This window comes from Nansenia antarctica (assembly GCF_963989245.1).
Source record: "Nansenia antarctica genome assembly, chromosome: 3".
NCBI classification, from domain to species: Eukaryota; Metazoa; Chordata; class Actinopteri; order Argentiniformes; family Microstomatidae; genus Nansenia; species Nansenia antarctica.
The window spans coordinates 37,797,166-37,815,266 of record NC_137688.1 but is presented as its reverse complement, the minus strand read 5'-3'; the positions used below and the strand labels follow the sequence as shown (position 1 = coordinate 37,815,266).

The following is an 18,101-nucleotide window of genomic DNA, read 5'->3' as shown; positions in this document are numbered from 1 at the left end:
TCCTTAGGCAAGACACTCAACCCCAAATTGCTCGACAATGAGTGGGCCAGTGCCTTCCATAGTAGCTTGCTGCCATTGGTGTGTGACTGGGTGAATGAGAGGCGCTTTGGAATAAGGCACTATATAAGTCAGTCCATTTACCGTACATTGAATGCAACTCCAAGTGCTGAACATTAAAAAAGGAACATGAGTTCAAACAACACAGCAAACAAAAATAACATGAAAATGAATAAATAAAATACAACACAATTAAACAAGAAATAGGAGATTTAAAAAAATAAACACTAGATAAAAGCCAGGCTAAAACTTTCTTTTAAAATATCCACACTCTCTGTAATAGGCCTAGTCTCACTTTTACTAAGTACATGTTTGTGAAAACCGAGTAAGGATGCTGCATCACATGATGAAACATTCTTGGGTGTTTCTGAGATTACAGCTCAGTCGGTCAATGAGTTGGTTCATTATGTGTTATGGTATTGTACTTGAAAAGGGGCGGGTGGGAGAGGGCAAGTTGTACAAAGAGCAAATCAAGTCTTACTTCATTTACAGACGTGGGAGAATCCATAGGCCGAAGCTTCGTGTTGCTTTATTTGCTCTACTGCGCCATCAAGTGGACAATAAATGTATAGCAGGCAGAGTGATAATGACACCGTGGCTTTGGTGTGTGAAGCTTTGAATTGAATAAATGTGCTTGTGTTACTAGGAACAACAACATTTTATTCATTTATTCATTTTATTTAAAAATAACAACTTCTCCACAGTGCTGGGCTTCAGGCGGTTTCCTTTTTTTTTTTAGACGATTTCACCTGCTTTTGAAAAGATCCTTTCACAGGGCACAGCTGGGGTACATAGAAAAACAACGGCAAGTTTATACAAATTTCCCGAATCGGTCACGTGGTACGGCCGGCAGGCGAAGCTTCGCTCTTACCATACGTCATCAACACATGCCTCGATACGCGCGCCACCAAAATCTGCCTCGGTTACTCGACACACGCTACGAAGCGTCGGCACGTAAGGACACATCACTACCTTTTATACTTTTGTTTTTACCATCCTTTGCATTTTACACTTTCAACACTTCATACTGGTTAGTAGTCGCTCTATGAGTAGAGGGCTGCAAGGGAATTGTCCTGGCTACATAGTGTACAGGTTTTTTACTTTTGTCTGCTTGCGGCTCTGTCAGTATGTGAAGCGCATTGAGTTGCATCATCTTGTAAGAAATGCGCTATACAAATAAAATTTGATTTGATTTGATTTGATTCATACAACTATCACTTTCACTGATCAGAATCAGAATTATTTTTATTGCCAAGTATATTCACACATAGGAAATTAAGTGCATAAGACATATAGATACAAACAACAATATCATAATAATAATCAATTTAAAAATGTAATAAACAACACTATATAAGAAGCATCTCGTCCCATCTCGTGAAAGTAATCCGAGTGGAATCGCTATAAACAGAATTAAAAGACAAAGGCAGACAAACAATTACGCACCAATCACCCGAGGCGACCGTAATTGGCGCCATCTCCAGTGACCAGCCACAATCCAGCAAACATTCCACTAGATAATGTATCGCTTTTGAAAGAAATATAAATACACCACATTCCACATTCTCAGGGTCTTAAAAGTTTATAGTAAATGTTGAACCCATGTACAATTCAGTTGTACTACCGCCAGCAGGAAGCAGTCTTGGATGGTAGTTTTTAATTGACTCACAGCGCCCTTCAGTGTTGCCTCCACTCTGATTCTGAAAGTGAAAGACGTCAGTGATCGTCTCAGTGTTCACAGTTGTCAAGGGTCCAGACTGAGATAATGAATATGGGGATGATCAACCTGGGCCTGCAGTGGGCTTTAACCTTTCACTTTGAAGCTCATTTTGTCAGGGTATTTAATCTTCCGAGGAGTGAGTATTACCGACCCCTCTGAAGTCACATCACAACAAACCCAGCCGTTGAGCAGGGTCCCAGTTTCATTACATTACATTTATATTTTTACCATTTAGCACACACTTTTATCCAAAGCGACTTACAGTTAGAGATTACAAGGTCAGTCTCCCTGGAGTAACTTCAAAACTGCGACCTCTTTATTACCAACACAAGTGACCACCCACTGTAATGCCTGATCGTTCTGATGACTGAGTTAATTACCCTTTCAACTCATTAATTCTTACTGTAGCACATTCAAGTGTTGTTTTTGTAAGGAAAAGGCTTATGAAAAACACTAAAATACTTTTATTAAAAAATACAATATGCTGTACATATGTACAGTGTTCAATCGGGCTACTGATTTGATAGGGTCTAGTGAAAAAGTCCCCAAATAGGGCAAGGTAATTTTTATTTTTTCTACAGATTATGAAAGTGCAAATTGTAAGATTTGTTCAGTTTAGTTTGTTTATTTAGTTGAATAAGATATGCTTATTTGAATGTTGGTACACCTCAAACCAAATACCGGAGATACTCACTCTGAATCACATCAAAAACGCTCAGACGCGTTTGCTACCATCGCGTAAAAGAAGGAGCATCGCTAACATAATGACATGATAGAACATCAACATGCTAAAAACACATAACTACACATAATTAGATGATCACAGTCCTTGCTTTTGAACACGTCCTAAAACGTACGTTTGTTTACAAGCCATGCATCACTAACCCAGTAGTCTGAAGCAGGATGTGATACAGTGAATACAATTCACAAATGATAAGTATTTAGTGATCATAAAACTGTTGTTTGTTATATTAAGTGGGCTCTTCAAAACGTACATTCTCCTAATATAAAAACAAAAAAAACAGAAAACACAATAAAAACACACACAAAAAAAAGGCTTTTTGGTCATTTGCGTGACTTGAGAATTGCCAACATGAAGACCTTTCCACCAGACCGTATCACATAATATGGTACAAAAGCATCAGTCATATCAACACATCAATGCAGGGAAAGGCAGGAGCTGACATATCAATAGGCACAGTACAAAGATAAATTTGATTTTGCTGTACACACACGCACACACACACACACACACACACACACACACACACCAGAAGGAGATTTGGATCCAACTTTCTTCTTTCGAGCGATGAAAATGTTACTTTACTAAATACTGTTTTTTTCTTCATTTTGACCATTTCTTGAACTTGTCTGGATGCCGATGTGCGAGTCAAAGTCATCCCCAAACCTATGTGGGGATATTGACATTTTGAAATTCAAACTATGCTAAAATGTAAAAAAAAAAAAACATTACAAAACATCAAAAGGAGTACAAAAGTAGCTTATACAAACAGCAGAGCCATTTTAAAGCAGGGTTCTCAAACCAAGAGGAATTTCACCATAGACCACCAACATTTAAGTTATCTTAAGTTAGTAGTGGCTATTTAAACAACTCCATGGATTACAGTTCCTACTGGCCCATAACTACTTTACTCTACTTAAGGTAAGGAACTATCTGACTATAAGGTGTAAAGTAGTTTATTATTCCTTTAATGTATACAGAATGAATTTGTAGGATTCATGTTGACTCACATTTATGCACAAGGTGTAGGTTTTATATATCGCTAGTAATTTAACTGTGTCATGTTCAGTGATGTGAATAACAGCGTTAAAATAAACGGCGTTACTAACGGCGTTACTTTTTTCAGTAACGGGTAATCTAATTAATTACTATTTCCATCGTTATAACGCTGTTACCGTTACCGGTAATTCAATGCGGCGCGTTACTACTGAAGCTTCTCATTGTCATCCGACCTCAGTCACAGCTGCAAAGGTGTTTTTTGTTTGTTTGTTGGGGAGGGGAGGGGCGAGACAACCGCTTAAGTGATCATGATTGGCTATGGTAGAGAACATTTCATGGTAAGCCAACCATAAGCCAACCATAGTTCAGTGTCAACACTTCATATTGGCTAGGATGGTTAGATGACTGGGTTGGCTGGATGAATGAATGCATGCATGGATGGATGAGTGTTAGGAAGGAGTGTACGGATGGATAGATGAATGAATGAATGAATGTTTAGGAGCTAAAGTTGGATTTGTCCAAGAAATTCATGTCTTATTTTTTCAGTACTACTTTAAAAGCACTTCATATTGTTTAACTGTTTACTTTTGTTGTGTTGAAAATACTTGAAGTTACAGTCTGTCTACCAGTTGTCTGAAGTTGTGTGACAGTTTGATTTATTTAATTTACACTACAAAGATTTAAAAGCACTTCATATTGTTAAATGTTTACTTTAAAAAGTAACGCAATAGTTACTTTTATAATGAAGTAATTCAGTTACGAACTCAGTTACTTTTTGGGATAAGTAACTAGTAACTATAACTAATTACTTTTAAAGTAACGTGCCCAATTACTTTTTAAGTAACGTGCCCAACACTGGTCATGTTTCACGTTCTCCATCACATTAGCTCTAGTCTAAACCAATGTCATCCACAGCATCTCATTAGTCCACTGTGGCCATTCCTTGGCTTAGACTGCCACCTTGTGGCAGTAACGTGTAATTGTCTATTATTGCTAAAGGTTATTTCTGCGTTGGAAAATAACGTTGTATAATTTCAACATTGTCTACATATTGTGTCGGATATTCAGATTGTACTGCTTTTTTACTTCTAAACTGATTATGTATTGCAATGTAATTTCCCTATCTATATTCAACAGTTATTGTATTCTATCTTCATTCCCTTGGTGCCATACCAACCTCACCATTTGTGGAATAAACAAGTTAAAATTGAAGTCCAGGAGTTTTCCTCTGTCAGAGGAAAAGGCCAGGTTTTGAACAGCCAGCTTCAGCTATGCAACCTATATGCATCCTTTACCCTACAATTACTACTTTAATTAATTAATTAATTAATACTCTGATCAGACTTACCATCTTTCTCTTTTGAACTCTTTCTTCACTGTTCACCATCTTTGCCCACCTCTGCCAAAAAATAAACAGAGTGGACTTAATCACACAGAAATACACACACACACACACACACACACACACACACACACACACACACACACACACCCACACCCACACACACACCCACACCCACACACACACACCCACACACACACACACACACACACGGTAAAAAGGGAGTTAGTTTAGATTTACATTACCTGATTAACAAGACACGAAACTACAGATTTCATATTTTTGTAGCTCAACTACCTTACAGCTGTGTTAGCGCTGTTCAACGCAAGATAGACACACTAGCTGGCTGAGCTCTGACTGAGGTCTTGAAGGGGAAAATGTGTATGGCAGTGGCAGTGAAAGTGAAAGTCATTTCATTATAAGGCAACAATGTCATATGCTTTATAGGTTTCAAGTCAAACATAAACATGTCGATGTTGAAATAGCAGCATTTTCGTTCAAGCCGCAGTCTGGATTTTGATAAACATGAAACAGGGCTGTTAAATACGTGGCCTATCTACCACAGATGGGATTCAAAGAAATCTCGGAAGGGGCTTTGTGTCTATAATACAAACTTTATAGACCAATTCAAATGTTCAGATCATGTCAAACGTTAAGCGTGCAGGAACAGGAAGCAGCCTAGAAACAAAGCGTCAACTGCAGAAATAGCTCATGTGGTAAAGAGGATGTAATTTCACACAGAGCTCGCTCATGATGCTAAAGATATTCTGTATGTAAAAGTATATAAAGATACTCTGGCGAAAGCTGCAAATGATACTAAAGATACTCTTTATATAAAAATATACGGTCCTTCAGATCGTCAAATATAAAAGGGGTAACAGATGGTACACACCTCCTATTGATGGCCTCTCTACAAGTGGACGTGCTTCCAGTGGTGTAACACTAGGCCCAAGATCATGAAGATGGCCACAGTGAGCCCTAGGGAGCATTTTTCTTCCACGACTTTTTGCGCAATTCATGCCTAGTTTACAGCAAGTTTTCATTAGCCAAAATAAATAATAGACTAGTAAAGGGTGCACTTTCCGTGAGAGAGAGACAGAGAGAGAGACTGCTCATTATTACGGGGTCCAACACTTTAACACACACTATCAGGTTCTATCTCCGTTTAGAATGATAAGGTTCTATCTCCTTTTAGAATGATAAGGTTCTATCTCCGTTTAGAATGATACGGTTCTATCTCCTTTTAGAATGATAAGGTTCTATCTCCGTTTATGCATTTTCTCATGTCATGCATGTCACACCGCACATGAACATAATCGGCGCACCACCCGCACATTGACAGTCAAATAAATAATATTCATAATTAAGTTGTTGGAGCACCATGAAAACCTAACCGGTAACAGCGCACCTTGACACATTTCTTTTTAGCATTGTATTTTGCTTTAAGATGCTATGAACGCCAACAATTTGAAAATAAAGTGAAGGCGAAACACCACCTACCCCACACAATTTCACTTCAAGCATCTGTCAACCAACTTCTGTTCAAATGAGCTCTATCATGACTTGCCTGCTTAAGTGTGTGTGTGTGTGTGTGTGTGTGTGTGTGTGTGTGTGTGTGTGTGTGTGTGTTCACTGGAAGCCAGCTTTTACAGTAGAATATTGTAAATACATGTCTAAACAAAGCAATCTAAACAAATAAGGAGAAGTGACTGATGAAGGGAGGGATAAACTATTTGAGGGAACAAAGCGAAACATGCAACGGTTGACGTGTTCTAAATGGAAATGGTGACAGCATACGAAAAGATACAGAGCCTACAGAGTGTGGCAGATATCTGCTGTCTCAGATGTTATGGAATCCTTTGTCATCTTCTATATCATCTGCTATATCATATTTTAAACTGCAATGTCCACACTTTTCTTTCTTCTATTTAAAGTTATCTTTATTTACCTGTATACTGTAGTATTTACACACAGCTCTGTTTGATCATGTCTTTATTCTAGTCGTACATTCCATTCTTTTTTGTTGTTGTTTTGTTATCTTCACACTTGCTTTGGCAATGTTTCCCATGCCGATAAAATCCTTTAAAATTAAAATTTTTAATTAAAGAGAGATCACCAGGTGCCCTTCACCTGCCCTTCTTTTTAACTTATTAACATAATATAATTATAGCCTACGAGGGGTTTCTGCTATGACAACGGTATTTTAATAGAGCTTTTAATTTGAAACAGATAGCGGAGGTTTTTGACAGATGTAAACATTGAAACTGTAGTGTATGTTGCTGGTATGATGTCATACGAATATGACTATCAACAGATCATTTTCACACGCATTTTCACATGGAAAAAATAGGCAAGACTCAGAATCTCTAGATGGCATGCCGCTGCAGCCGGCGTGAGACACGTGTGAGACGCACGGCTCAAGTGGGCTGTGTAGCTGCTCTAACCTGCTAACATGGACGCCGAAATGAAACGCACACTCGCTGCTGAGGTAGAGATATCCAGTGTGTCCCAGCCGTAAGGCATAGCAATGTAATCGCAGCGTCCCGGTTCGATTCCCGTCGTCAACATATCCTGCATGTCATTCCTCCTCTCTCTCACCCATCCTTCCTGTCAATCTCTACTGTCTCTATCCCATTCCCAATAGAGCAGAAATAAACAAAAAAACATATTTATAAGGTAGGCCTACTCAGCAGTACACAATGTTAACGAGGTGAACAGAGTTGTCCAGTGCCAATGTTTAAGTCAAGTACTCGTATGTAATGTGGATCCACGAACATCAGTTGGATTATGACTGTCTCCCATGTGCATCATAACCAAATGTCCATATCATGTCAAACTTTAGACATTTAGTGCATTGGACATAACAGTATGAATAAAGTGTCATCAGCAGAAACAGCTCCTGCGGCAGCGAGAAACATTTGTGTCTTACCTGCATCATTAGGACTGTGTGTTCCATTGGGACCAGCTGCACCTAAGGACAGAGGAGCAACGCTTTTTTCTGTCAGATTATTATTCACAAGAAAATATATAAAAAGACAATTTAGATTTGGCAGCCCCTTCAGATAATCAAATATAGAACTAGGAGTTGGTACACACCTGCTAACGGAACCCCTTCGGAACCCCTTACAGGGGGTTGTGCAGCACCCTCTTCTGAGTCGACCGTCTTGAAACACTCATTAACTAGAGAAAAGAACCGCAACTCTATAAACCATCAAGAGGCTGGGATGTTGGCGTGAAGTTTTGTTTGTTCCATATATCCCTTTGTCATTGCCACCACCCCCGCTTAAGCGCTGACCAATTCAGCTTAGCATTCTTTGTTATGTTAACTTCTGGGAAGCTCGTGAGCTGGCAATCTACAAGTGGGTTTATACTAATAGTCTTGGAGAACCAGCTGGATCATAAGATAGTTCACATTCTGTTTCACGTCATGCATCCCTCCGACCTTTGTCAAATCATAAAATACACCAGTAAATGTATAAAACTAGGTTTTCAGATTTTTGGAAGGTTGATCCAGGCACCATGCCCATAGGCTCAAACGGTTTCAATGAAGAGGAAGGACGTACTGACATGTGGATTGAAACTGAGTGAACGCAGCAATCAGGCTGATGCCAAGGGGAGAGAGAGAGAGAGAGAGAGAGAGAGAGAGAGAGAGAGAGAGAGAGAGAGAGAGAGAGAGAGAGAGAGAGAGAGAGAGAGAGAGAGAGTGTCATCCTACCTTTCTTGGGTATCCAAACTCCTGGCAGCGTAAAATAAATAAACAAACAAGAAAGAACAAGAAAGTTTAGTTCACACAATTATCCATGTCCATGCTCTAGCTTACATGTTAGTTGGTGCATTTCCTGAGTATTCTAGTATTACCTCTGAAACTACTAGAAAACTAGTGTTCATCAATACATACTCCAAACTGTGTTTATTTGATTGACCCTTGCTTCTTCAATATCACATGTTGAAAACCCTTATGTAGACCTAAGAGATGATCTATATTGTTATACTAAAAACACTGGGGGAGCATGAACAGCAGTACAGTATGTGGGGTTTTCCTTTTTTCACTGAACATAAAGATTGATATCCAGCAGCTACAGTACAGTAATCCACTGGATGTGTATTATATGTCCTATCTTTGTCTGTAATACATCAACGGCCACCATTACACAACCCGTGTACTACTCCTGAACAGCCGGTCACCACTGTAAATACAGGTAGGTCAGGTATCACATTGCAAGGGTATTAGCTTGTTGTTGTTACTGTATCGTCGTAACCTGTCGTTTTACTAATTTCTATGTCGGGAAGTGTCTTTTATAACACAATAAGGATTTGATGGTCTCACCTGTTGTCTTTCGATGACATCCTGCAATTCCAACAGCAACAAGAAGAACAACAGCAGCAGCAACACCAACACCAACCCCAGCATTGTTTCCTCCTGAAATGACAGAAATAACAGAGTTTAAAATGGATATTTACTATATGTAACCAACATTTACACCAAGCCATTTGTTGATTGTACCACCCCCTCAAACATTCCATTGCTATGACTTAATTGATAGTATATAATAATGCTAACAATATTCAGTATCTATCTTGATGGCAAAACATGGTCTTGGAGGGCTGCCGTGTAAGCAGCCTTTTGTTCCACCCCAACATTAACACACCTGGGTTATATAACCAATTACTGTATGTTGTACGTTGGTATGGTGCCCTCCAGAATGTGATGTTGTTGTGATGTGTTGAGTGTTTTCCGTTCAGAAATCAGACCACATAGTGCACATACTGCTGGACTGGCAGGACTGTCCTATGGCATTTCTTTGGAAAACTCTGAAAGCTCAATGGCACCCTTAACTGATATCATTTGGCTTAAATTAAATCCATTTAAATACAAATGAAAAAACTTGTTACGTGTTACTCACCTGTGACAAACAGCTTTTCTCCGAATGGTTCACTGGTGGCCTCGCTGACAGGGTTGTTGAGCCTACATGTGTACTTGTCAACGTTTGAGTCGCTCTTAGTAACAGTTATCTTTGAACCTAAAGTCTCCCATGCCTCATCCTTTCTCCAGCTGTAGGTGACAGGCTCAGCACCAGTGGTGTCTCCCTCACAAGTGAGAATGTAGGTGTTTTCCTTCTCCAAAGAGTGTGTGATTGTGGGTTTGACGACAGCATCTGTACAACACACATACACAATACTCAAGCCTCACACTTGCAGCGTACAGGCAACACCAATGTTCAGAAATGACTACAGCAGATCATCGTATACCAATCATATAACAACCCTTTTTTCTTTGTGACCTGTACATGCAAAAGTACATGTGATAGGTACTGTGCAAGCACATGAGCGTGCGTGCACACACACACACACACACACACACACACACACAAACTTACCTATAAGAGACAATGTATATGTCTGAACTACATTGTCGTTGAGCTGAAGTGTATAAATGCCTTCGTCACGTTTTTGTAAGTCTTTGATTGTGAGCACTGCAGTAGCCCTGTCCAGGTGGGTTCGTCCAAGATAAATACTGTAGTAAGAAGCTTCATCACCATAATCATCGTCGTATTCTGCAACCTTGTCCTTGTTGAACTTCCATAAGATGGTCTTAAAGGTTCCAAATTTGGCTTGTACAGGGAACAGCAGCTCGCCTCCCACTTTACTATAAACCTTAACCTCCATATCTGGAAAACCATTAAGAGAACCAAGGATGAGGGGTAGCACTTTATTTGAATTAGTAACCATAATCAGCAACATAAATGCCAGTTAAAACACAGATGCTGTGTCAGCAATGTATTCAGCATTAACACACTTGACAGTGGTACAGTCTCACTGGCCTCATCCGCCTGGGTGTGGTCATGTGTAGCTCACTAACAGGAGTTTCCCTTTTTGTAAGTTACGCCGTTTAAACAAAATGTGACACATTCTAATGCTTTGGTCGTTATGTCGGGATCTGGAATGTAATGATCGAAAAATGTAGAAATGTCCAAATAAATGTCCGAATTTTTTGGGATTGGTTGATATGAGGACCAAATGATCAGACTGTGTTACATGTGATCGCCGTTACAATAAAATGTAGCTCAAATTGTTTTGATAATTCTGGTTTCTATTCAATTCTTGCCTCGCCTTATAATATACGTCATACAGTATAATGAACCTTAGACACCGATCACAGTACGTGTCTGTCACCTACCCGAGACTGCTCCGTAGACTGTCAGCGAGACGGACATTAGAACAGACCATATCTTTGAAGTCATGTTGTTATACTAGGACTAAATCCTTGTTAAACTAAATGATATTCGAAGACAGTCTTCCGCCTCGAAAGTGAAAGGGGTGCGACTGCGACTGACCTACTTCTTCTTCTTCTTTTTCTTCTTCCTCTTCTTCTTTTGGGTTGCATCCTTGATGCATTGTTGCATTACTGCCATCTGCTGGTGTGTCCAGTCTAGTCCTGTTCTCTTGTGACCAGTTTTATCGTCAGGGAAGAGGGGGGGGTGGGGGGGGGAGTCATTTTTCTTTAACTTATGTGGGCTATCTATCTGTCTCAGATATACTCATACTGAGTAAGAAGTGATTCACGAGGAACAGGCATTTAACTGAATGATCAATTATAAATGTTTCTTTCTTGTTATACAGATTAATATAGCATTTTATTACAATTGACATACAATTCAAATTAGTAACATATTTACATCACAGAACAATCCATATCGGATACGTAGACAGCGTATATGATACAATATGGCCCAACAGAAAAACAAAGCTGAATAGTGCAGAACATAGTCATAGAGATACTAGTATGTGTTGTGTTTCGTTCTCCACCAGATGGTCTTACTAGGGAGAAGGAGGAACGTAAAAGCCTGAGTGAACACCCACCTTAGGTAGCTGGGAAAACCCTGTACAGTAGTGTGGTGCTCCAAGTCAACACATTAACAGTCAGTTAGACCTTTAAAGAAAATGCTTTTATTTGCCAGGTCAAATTCAAATATAGCAAACCATAGGGGAACTGTGGAAGGGCCGTGCAAGCGGGCCACCACAGAACAAACAAAAATATAAAAAAGGCCCCAAGCTTGCCTACACCTCTTCCCTGACCCAAAAAACTATCTAATTCTCCCTACCCCAGAACCTAACCTGCCTGCTACAGAAACAATGGGGGTGACACCGCTTGCTTCTAACCTAGTGTATATAGACAGTGGTTACTTACGTGATGCCATGTATACCCCAGGTTGTCTAACCTAGCCCTTCTCCCAGGATGATGGTCTGGACAGGGGATCAGCACGACAAAACTATAGAGCAAACTAGGCAACCAACTGTAAAGTAAAATTCAAACTATGTGCTTGAACTATCTTGCACTGGACTGAGTGGCACTCCTGAACTGGTTGCCTTTGGTACAAATGGTTTGACAGTCAGACCTGGCAATGAGCTGGTGATGGTTGGTACATAGTCCGGTAGTCCACTGGTCTCCTGGTCGTCACAGGTATCTCCGACCACCATGTCTTTCAGTAATACCTCCCTTCTGCCCCCTTCTGCCCCCTTCTCTTGGCTCTCACTCCCCAGTACTACAGCATCATTACCATGGTTATATCTTATTGATTGGGGACTTGTGGCAACAGGTGGTGGAAGGCGAGATGGAGTTGTTGATTTCAGACACAGTATGTCATTTCCCTCTTCTCTCTTTGAGCCTCCATCTTTGATCATTCTCTGAGGGGTTGTCAGTGTATTCGGACCAGCAGTCCTGGATTCTTGTGTTCTGGATACATCTTTCCGGTTGTCCGACACTGCCTCAACTTCAGGGATGATGTTCTCCTCTTGTTGGTTATCACATCCACCTTTTCTATTTCTCTCCCTGCCCTGCTCCCCTTCCGATCTCTCCTCTTTTTCCTCTATCCCCTTACCCTTCACTTTTTCATTATCCTGTCTCCTGTCCCCCTCTTCTTCCTTTTCTGCATCCTTTCCTTTTCCCCCATTTCCCTTTCCTTTTCCTTTGCCATGTGTCTCAATTTCTTTCTCTTTTCCATGTCCCTCATCATCCCTCTCTCCCTCCTCTCCAACCTCCTCTTTCTCTGACTCACCCTCCTCTGCTCCTTCCTTCTCCTCCCCTCTTTCGGTGGTCCTAGGAGGTATAATCTTTCCCTCTATTCCTGTACCATTACCACCCAAACTTTGATCATTTGACCTCTGCTCAGATAGTATCCCACAATCCCTTCCCCCCAAATGTGTGACCTGAGTGGGCAGGTGTGTTGCATTGGTGTTCTGTCTGTGTCCACTGTTACCACAGTGAAACTGTCTTGGAGGCTTCTGTGGGTAGGGGATGATGGTTGGGGGGGATGCTGGTTGTAGGGATGATGGTTGTGGGGGTGATGGTTGGGGGGATGATGGTTGTGGGGATGCTGATTGAAGGGATGCTGGCTGTGGGGATGCTGGTTGTGGGGATGATGGTTGGGGGGATGATGGTTGGGGGGATCTTGGCTGGGGGGATGCTGGTTGTGGGGATGATGGTTGAGGGGATGCTGATTGAGGGGATGCTGGTTGTGGGAGTGATGGTTGAGGGGATGCTGATTGAGGGGATGCTGGTTGTGGGGATTCTGGTTGAGGGGGTGTTTTTATACATAGCTGCTTTTCTCCCTTAGTCTTTCTGGTTCTTTCTTCAATCTCTTTGACTATATCCTTAACAGTTCCACTCGTTCCACTTGTGTGATTCTCCACCAGTAATGGCTTCTGCTCATCCATACTAACTCCCTCTCCAGTTCCCCCTATCTTCTCTGTATCCTTCTCAATACAACCAGCTCCTTTGCCTGGTTACCAAAACAAGAAAGATAAGAGAAGAGAGATTTAGTTATTTATCCTGAGAGAAAGATCGTATTGTTGATATAACATACAAAATATAAATTACACCTACATATTGTATGATGTCATGTTAAACAAATATGTGACACGTTCTAATGCTTTGGTCCACATATCGGCAACCAATCCAAATGTTCAGACACAGAACTATGTTTCAATGTTGTTGAGAATGACAACACAAACTCGCTAGTCAAGCCAAAATACTGCAACGCAATGGATTCAGTGAGTAATCCCCACTGCTACCTAGTTAACTATAACACTACTTTACATTGTTAGGCTCACAAAACAAGCTGTGTTAGTTGACTAGCGATGTGTCATTGATTTTCAACAACACAGAAATCTATTCACATTTTTCAAAAGAAAAGTCAAATCATTACATCGATATGAGGACCAAAGCATTAGAACGTGTCACATATGATACAAATACTGCAATATAAATACAATATATCATTGCAAATTAGTTTTAGTGTACCTTTTTTGTAATATCATTTATATCATGGTCGATATACAACATTTTCATTCTTCACATTGGATATGGGTATATCAATTACAAATGTATCTTATGTTATGTTAATGGAGTGCTTTTCAAAGACCTGAGCCTACCTTTCCCATTCTTGTAGAGGCAATAGGCCACAATAGCAACCACCAACAGCACAAATATACCTCCAATTACAGCAGCAATGATTAGTACAGGGATTTCTGTAAAACACACAGATGAGTGTGCGCCCACACACACACACACACACACACACACACACACACACACACACACACACACACACACACACACACAGACAGACAGACAGACAGACACACACACACACACACACACACACACACACACAGTTAGATAAGATAAGATAAGATATGTACAAATACAGGCCATTTGAATCTGATTAATTGCTGAATTATTATGCTGAGATTACCTGAGGTTTCACACTCTTTACTGTGGATAGTCTGCTTCCTCTCACTGACAGGGTTTCTGGCCAAACAGGTGTAGACTGAATCTGAGGAATTGCTGTTAAAGCTAGGTCCAGTGTGCTCCTGACTCCACGTCGCCCCCTCCTGGCCTGGCCCAGACCAGCGGTATTGGACCTGAGGACCACTAGCAGTGCAGTTGAGTGTTGTCATGGTGCCGTTAAAATCACAGGTGATTTTAGGCTGTGTCAGGGGATCTGTGGAGACAGGGACAGGGAGAGTGGACTTTGTAACAAACCAAACTGCTACTACTGCACCATTTTAATGTCTTCTATTACTCTCTCTCCCTCCCTCCATTGTTTTCAACACTTGTGTTCAACTCATGAGTTGAAATCAAAGACCTAAAAAAATGTCTATGTACACAAAAGGCCTATTTCTCTCAAATTGTGTTCACGATTATTGCACAGATGTGCCTTAGGCTGGTCACAATAAAAGGCCACTCTAAAATGTGCAGTTTTATCACACAGCACAATGCAACAGATGTCACAAGTTTTGAGGGAGCGTGCAATTGGGAGGAATGTCCACCAGAGCTGTTACCTGTGAATTGAATGTTCATTTCTCTGCCATAAGCCGTCTCCAAAGGCGTTTCCAAGAATTGGAATTGGAAACGACTTTGGAGACGGCTTATGGTAGTGAAATGAACATACAATTCACAACAGCTCTGGTGGATATTCCTGGAGTCAGCATGCCAATTGCACGCTCCCTCAAAGCTTGCGACATCTGTTGCATTGTGCTGTGTGATAAAACTGCACATTTTAGAGTGGCCTTTTATTGTGACCAGCTTAAGGGACATCTGTGCAATAATCATGGGAAGCCTGTCCACCCTTGTCAGACCACATGTCAAGAACCTCTGTGTCATCTTTGACTCCGAGCTCAACCTTGACCGACAAGTGAGCTCCGTCGTGAAGTCATGTTTCTACCAACTACGCATCATAGCCAAGATTAAGTCCTTCCTCACCCCCAGTGATCTGAGGAGGGTCGTCCTCATGCTAATTTCATCTAGGCTCGACTACTGCAACTCACTCTAGATGCTGGACTTCCTGATAAGACCATCTACCGCCTGCAGCTAGTCCAAAATGCCGCTGCTAGGCTGGTGTCAGGTACCAACATGAGGGACCACATCTCCCCTGTCCTCATCTCCCTTCACTGGCTCCCAGTGAAGAAGAGAGTGAAGTTCAAAATCTGCACCTTTGTCTTTAAAGCTCTCAACAGTCTCGCCCCACCCTACATCAAGGACCTCCTGGACCAGTCTTCCACCTCAAGGCCCAGACCCAGGCTCAGGTCAGACGCCCAACTCAGCCTGAGGGTCCCACGCACCAACCTCAAGAGGAAGGGTGACCGTGCCTTTGCGGTGATAGCACCGACCCTGTGGAACGCGCTCCCTTCTGCCATCAAGTTTGACCCCACTCTGGACTCCTTTAGAGACAAGTTAAAATCCCACCTCTTCGTCAATGATGTTCCCTAAGTCTACTCCCTATTTGTTGTGAATTGTATCCCTTGAGATGTACGTTTAAGTCGTCTGTGTCTGATTGCTTTCCGTGTTCCTTGTCCTTGTCTTTATCTGTTCCTTTACCCGGGCTGCGCCCCGGGCCGATGTAAAAGTTGGATGTGGGGCGCATTATAAATTAAATTAACATAACATAACATAACATGCTGTCAAATCAGCATCTGGATATGCCACACCTGTTAGGTGGATGGATTATCTCTGCAAAGGAGAAGTGCTCACTAACAAAGATTTAAACAAATTTGAGAACACAAATTGAGAGAAATAGGCCTTATGTACATAGATACAGTCTTCGGTCTTTGATTTAAACTCTGATTGATTTAAATTGGAGCAAAACAAAAGTGTTGCATTTATATTTGTATTCAGTATATATATATATATATATATATATATATATATATATATATATATATATATGGGAATGGTATCATGATTATGAAGGTCTTGTGCAAAAAAACGTACCGATGACCTCTACTTTCTGCTTAAAGATCTGTATTTTCCCATCAATCGTGTACTCTGCCTCGTACATCCCACTCTGTTTCTTGGTCAACTGTCTGATTGTGACTGCTCCTGTCACGGTGTCCAATGCCGTCTTTCCTAGAAAATCACGAAATTCCCTTTTCCCATTCGAGTCCCATTCAACCGCCTTATGCAGCCCGTGTTTCCAGAGAATCCCTTGCAGAACTCCATTAATCCCATGTCTGATAGTGACATTCCCGTTCGAGATGGCGTATAGAGTGTCTGATGACGCTCCAACTCCAACTGAGAACAGAGCCATGGCAGGTATTATTCAATCACTCATTATTCACAGATATCAATCCAGTACATGCCAAGTCATTAGCATGTGACTACAGGACAGGAATTTCAGTAGACTACTCTTGTTACCAAGTTGTCTGTACACTATAATAGGCCTATGCTCGGTTTATTACTTTTATCAATGCTTTAGTTGGCGAGCGAATTTAGTGGATGGTAGTACGAGTTAGTTCGCTGTCACTACGCATCTTAAGTTACCAGAACCTGTTGGGAAACCGAAGGTATTTGTAAATGTTAAATGTTAAATTAATGATAATTAAATAAATATAAAACTGAAGTATGATCACTATTGCGTATGTAACTTTTGGATTATAGGATAGGATATGAGTTATGAAATGATAAGTAGCCTACAGTATGAGCTGGGCTTTCCCTCTGTCTCGTCTTAAATAATATCATTATCTGAGACATACTGTACTTATAATTTCATAACTGTACATATCCTATCCTAGGCCTACCGTCCTATAGTCCAAAGGTTATAGTGATAGCGATAATAGTGATCATACTTCTAAACCTCTCAGTTTAGTCGAAAATCTCTACTTTCACACAGAGCGTCTCAGATTAAAATGTTTTTATATACATATCCACTTACCTATGATGAATTCTCCGCCATAAATGATTGTGATTATCAGGGCTACTGCCGATACACGTGGAGAAGCCATTGCGTCAATATGAATAACGAAAGTAAAAGTTTAATAGCAGGTGTATGGGTGTGTGCTCACCTGGATGCGATGGACATAACAGCATTTTCCCAAATGAAGGTAAGATGCATTAACGCATTGTTGAAGATGTCAGCACAGCATTGCATTGTTTATCATCCATGTCAAATTCTTAATGCATGAGTCCTAGCTCCTACAAGGCACTAGATCTGAAAAGTTAGATTTTCATGCCTCAGAATGAATGTAATTGCCTTTGCATGTTTCTTGTCACTCAGTAGGCCTAACATGAACGAATGAATGATAACGTGCCCAAGCACATTATGCTACTGATTGGATCATTTCCTCTTAAAACACACACACACACACACACACACACACACACACACACGCACGCACACACACACACACACACACACGCACGCACGCACACGCGCACACACACACACACACACACACACACA

At 40.9% G+C, this 18,101-nt stretch overlaps 1 protein-coding gene across 3 annotated transcripts; it reads right to left on the bottom strand.

Annotated features, from left to right (window-relative positions):
• Window positions 1–1,527: 1,527 nt before the first annotated feature.
• Window positions 1,528–11,170, bottom strand: LOC308152466 (lymphocyte function-associated antigen 3-like). 3 transcript variants are annotated; one of them, XM_080525453.1, is made up of 9 exons: window positions 11,039–11,170; window positions 10,239–10,529; window positions 9,765–10,016; window positions 9,188–9,280; window positions 8,576–8,596; window positions 7,957–8,040; window positions 7,790–7,831; window positions 4,867–4,917; window positions 1,528–3,185 (listed from the first exon to the last, which is right to left on the bottom strand). In XM_080525453.1, exons 1-8 carry the CDS (start codon window positions 11,100–11,102, stop codon window positions 4,892–4,894), a joined length of 873 nt encoding a protein of 290 aa, XP_080381579.1. In that variant the 5' UTR covers window positions 11,103–11,170; the 3' UTR covers window positions 1,528–3,185; window positions 4,867–4,891. The 3 variants fall into 3 exon arrangements, with proteins under 3 accessions (XP_080381579.1, XP_080381581.1, XP_080381580.1); XM_080525455.1 differs by having other exon boundaries at window positions 10,398–10,529; XM_080525454.1 differs by having other exon boundaries at window positions 1,729–1,757.
• Window positions 11,171–18,101: the final 6,931 nt, after the last annotated feature.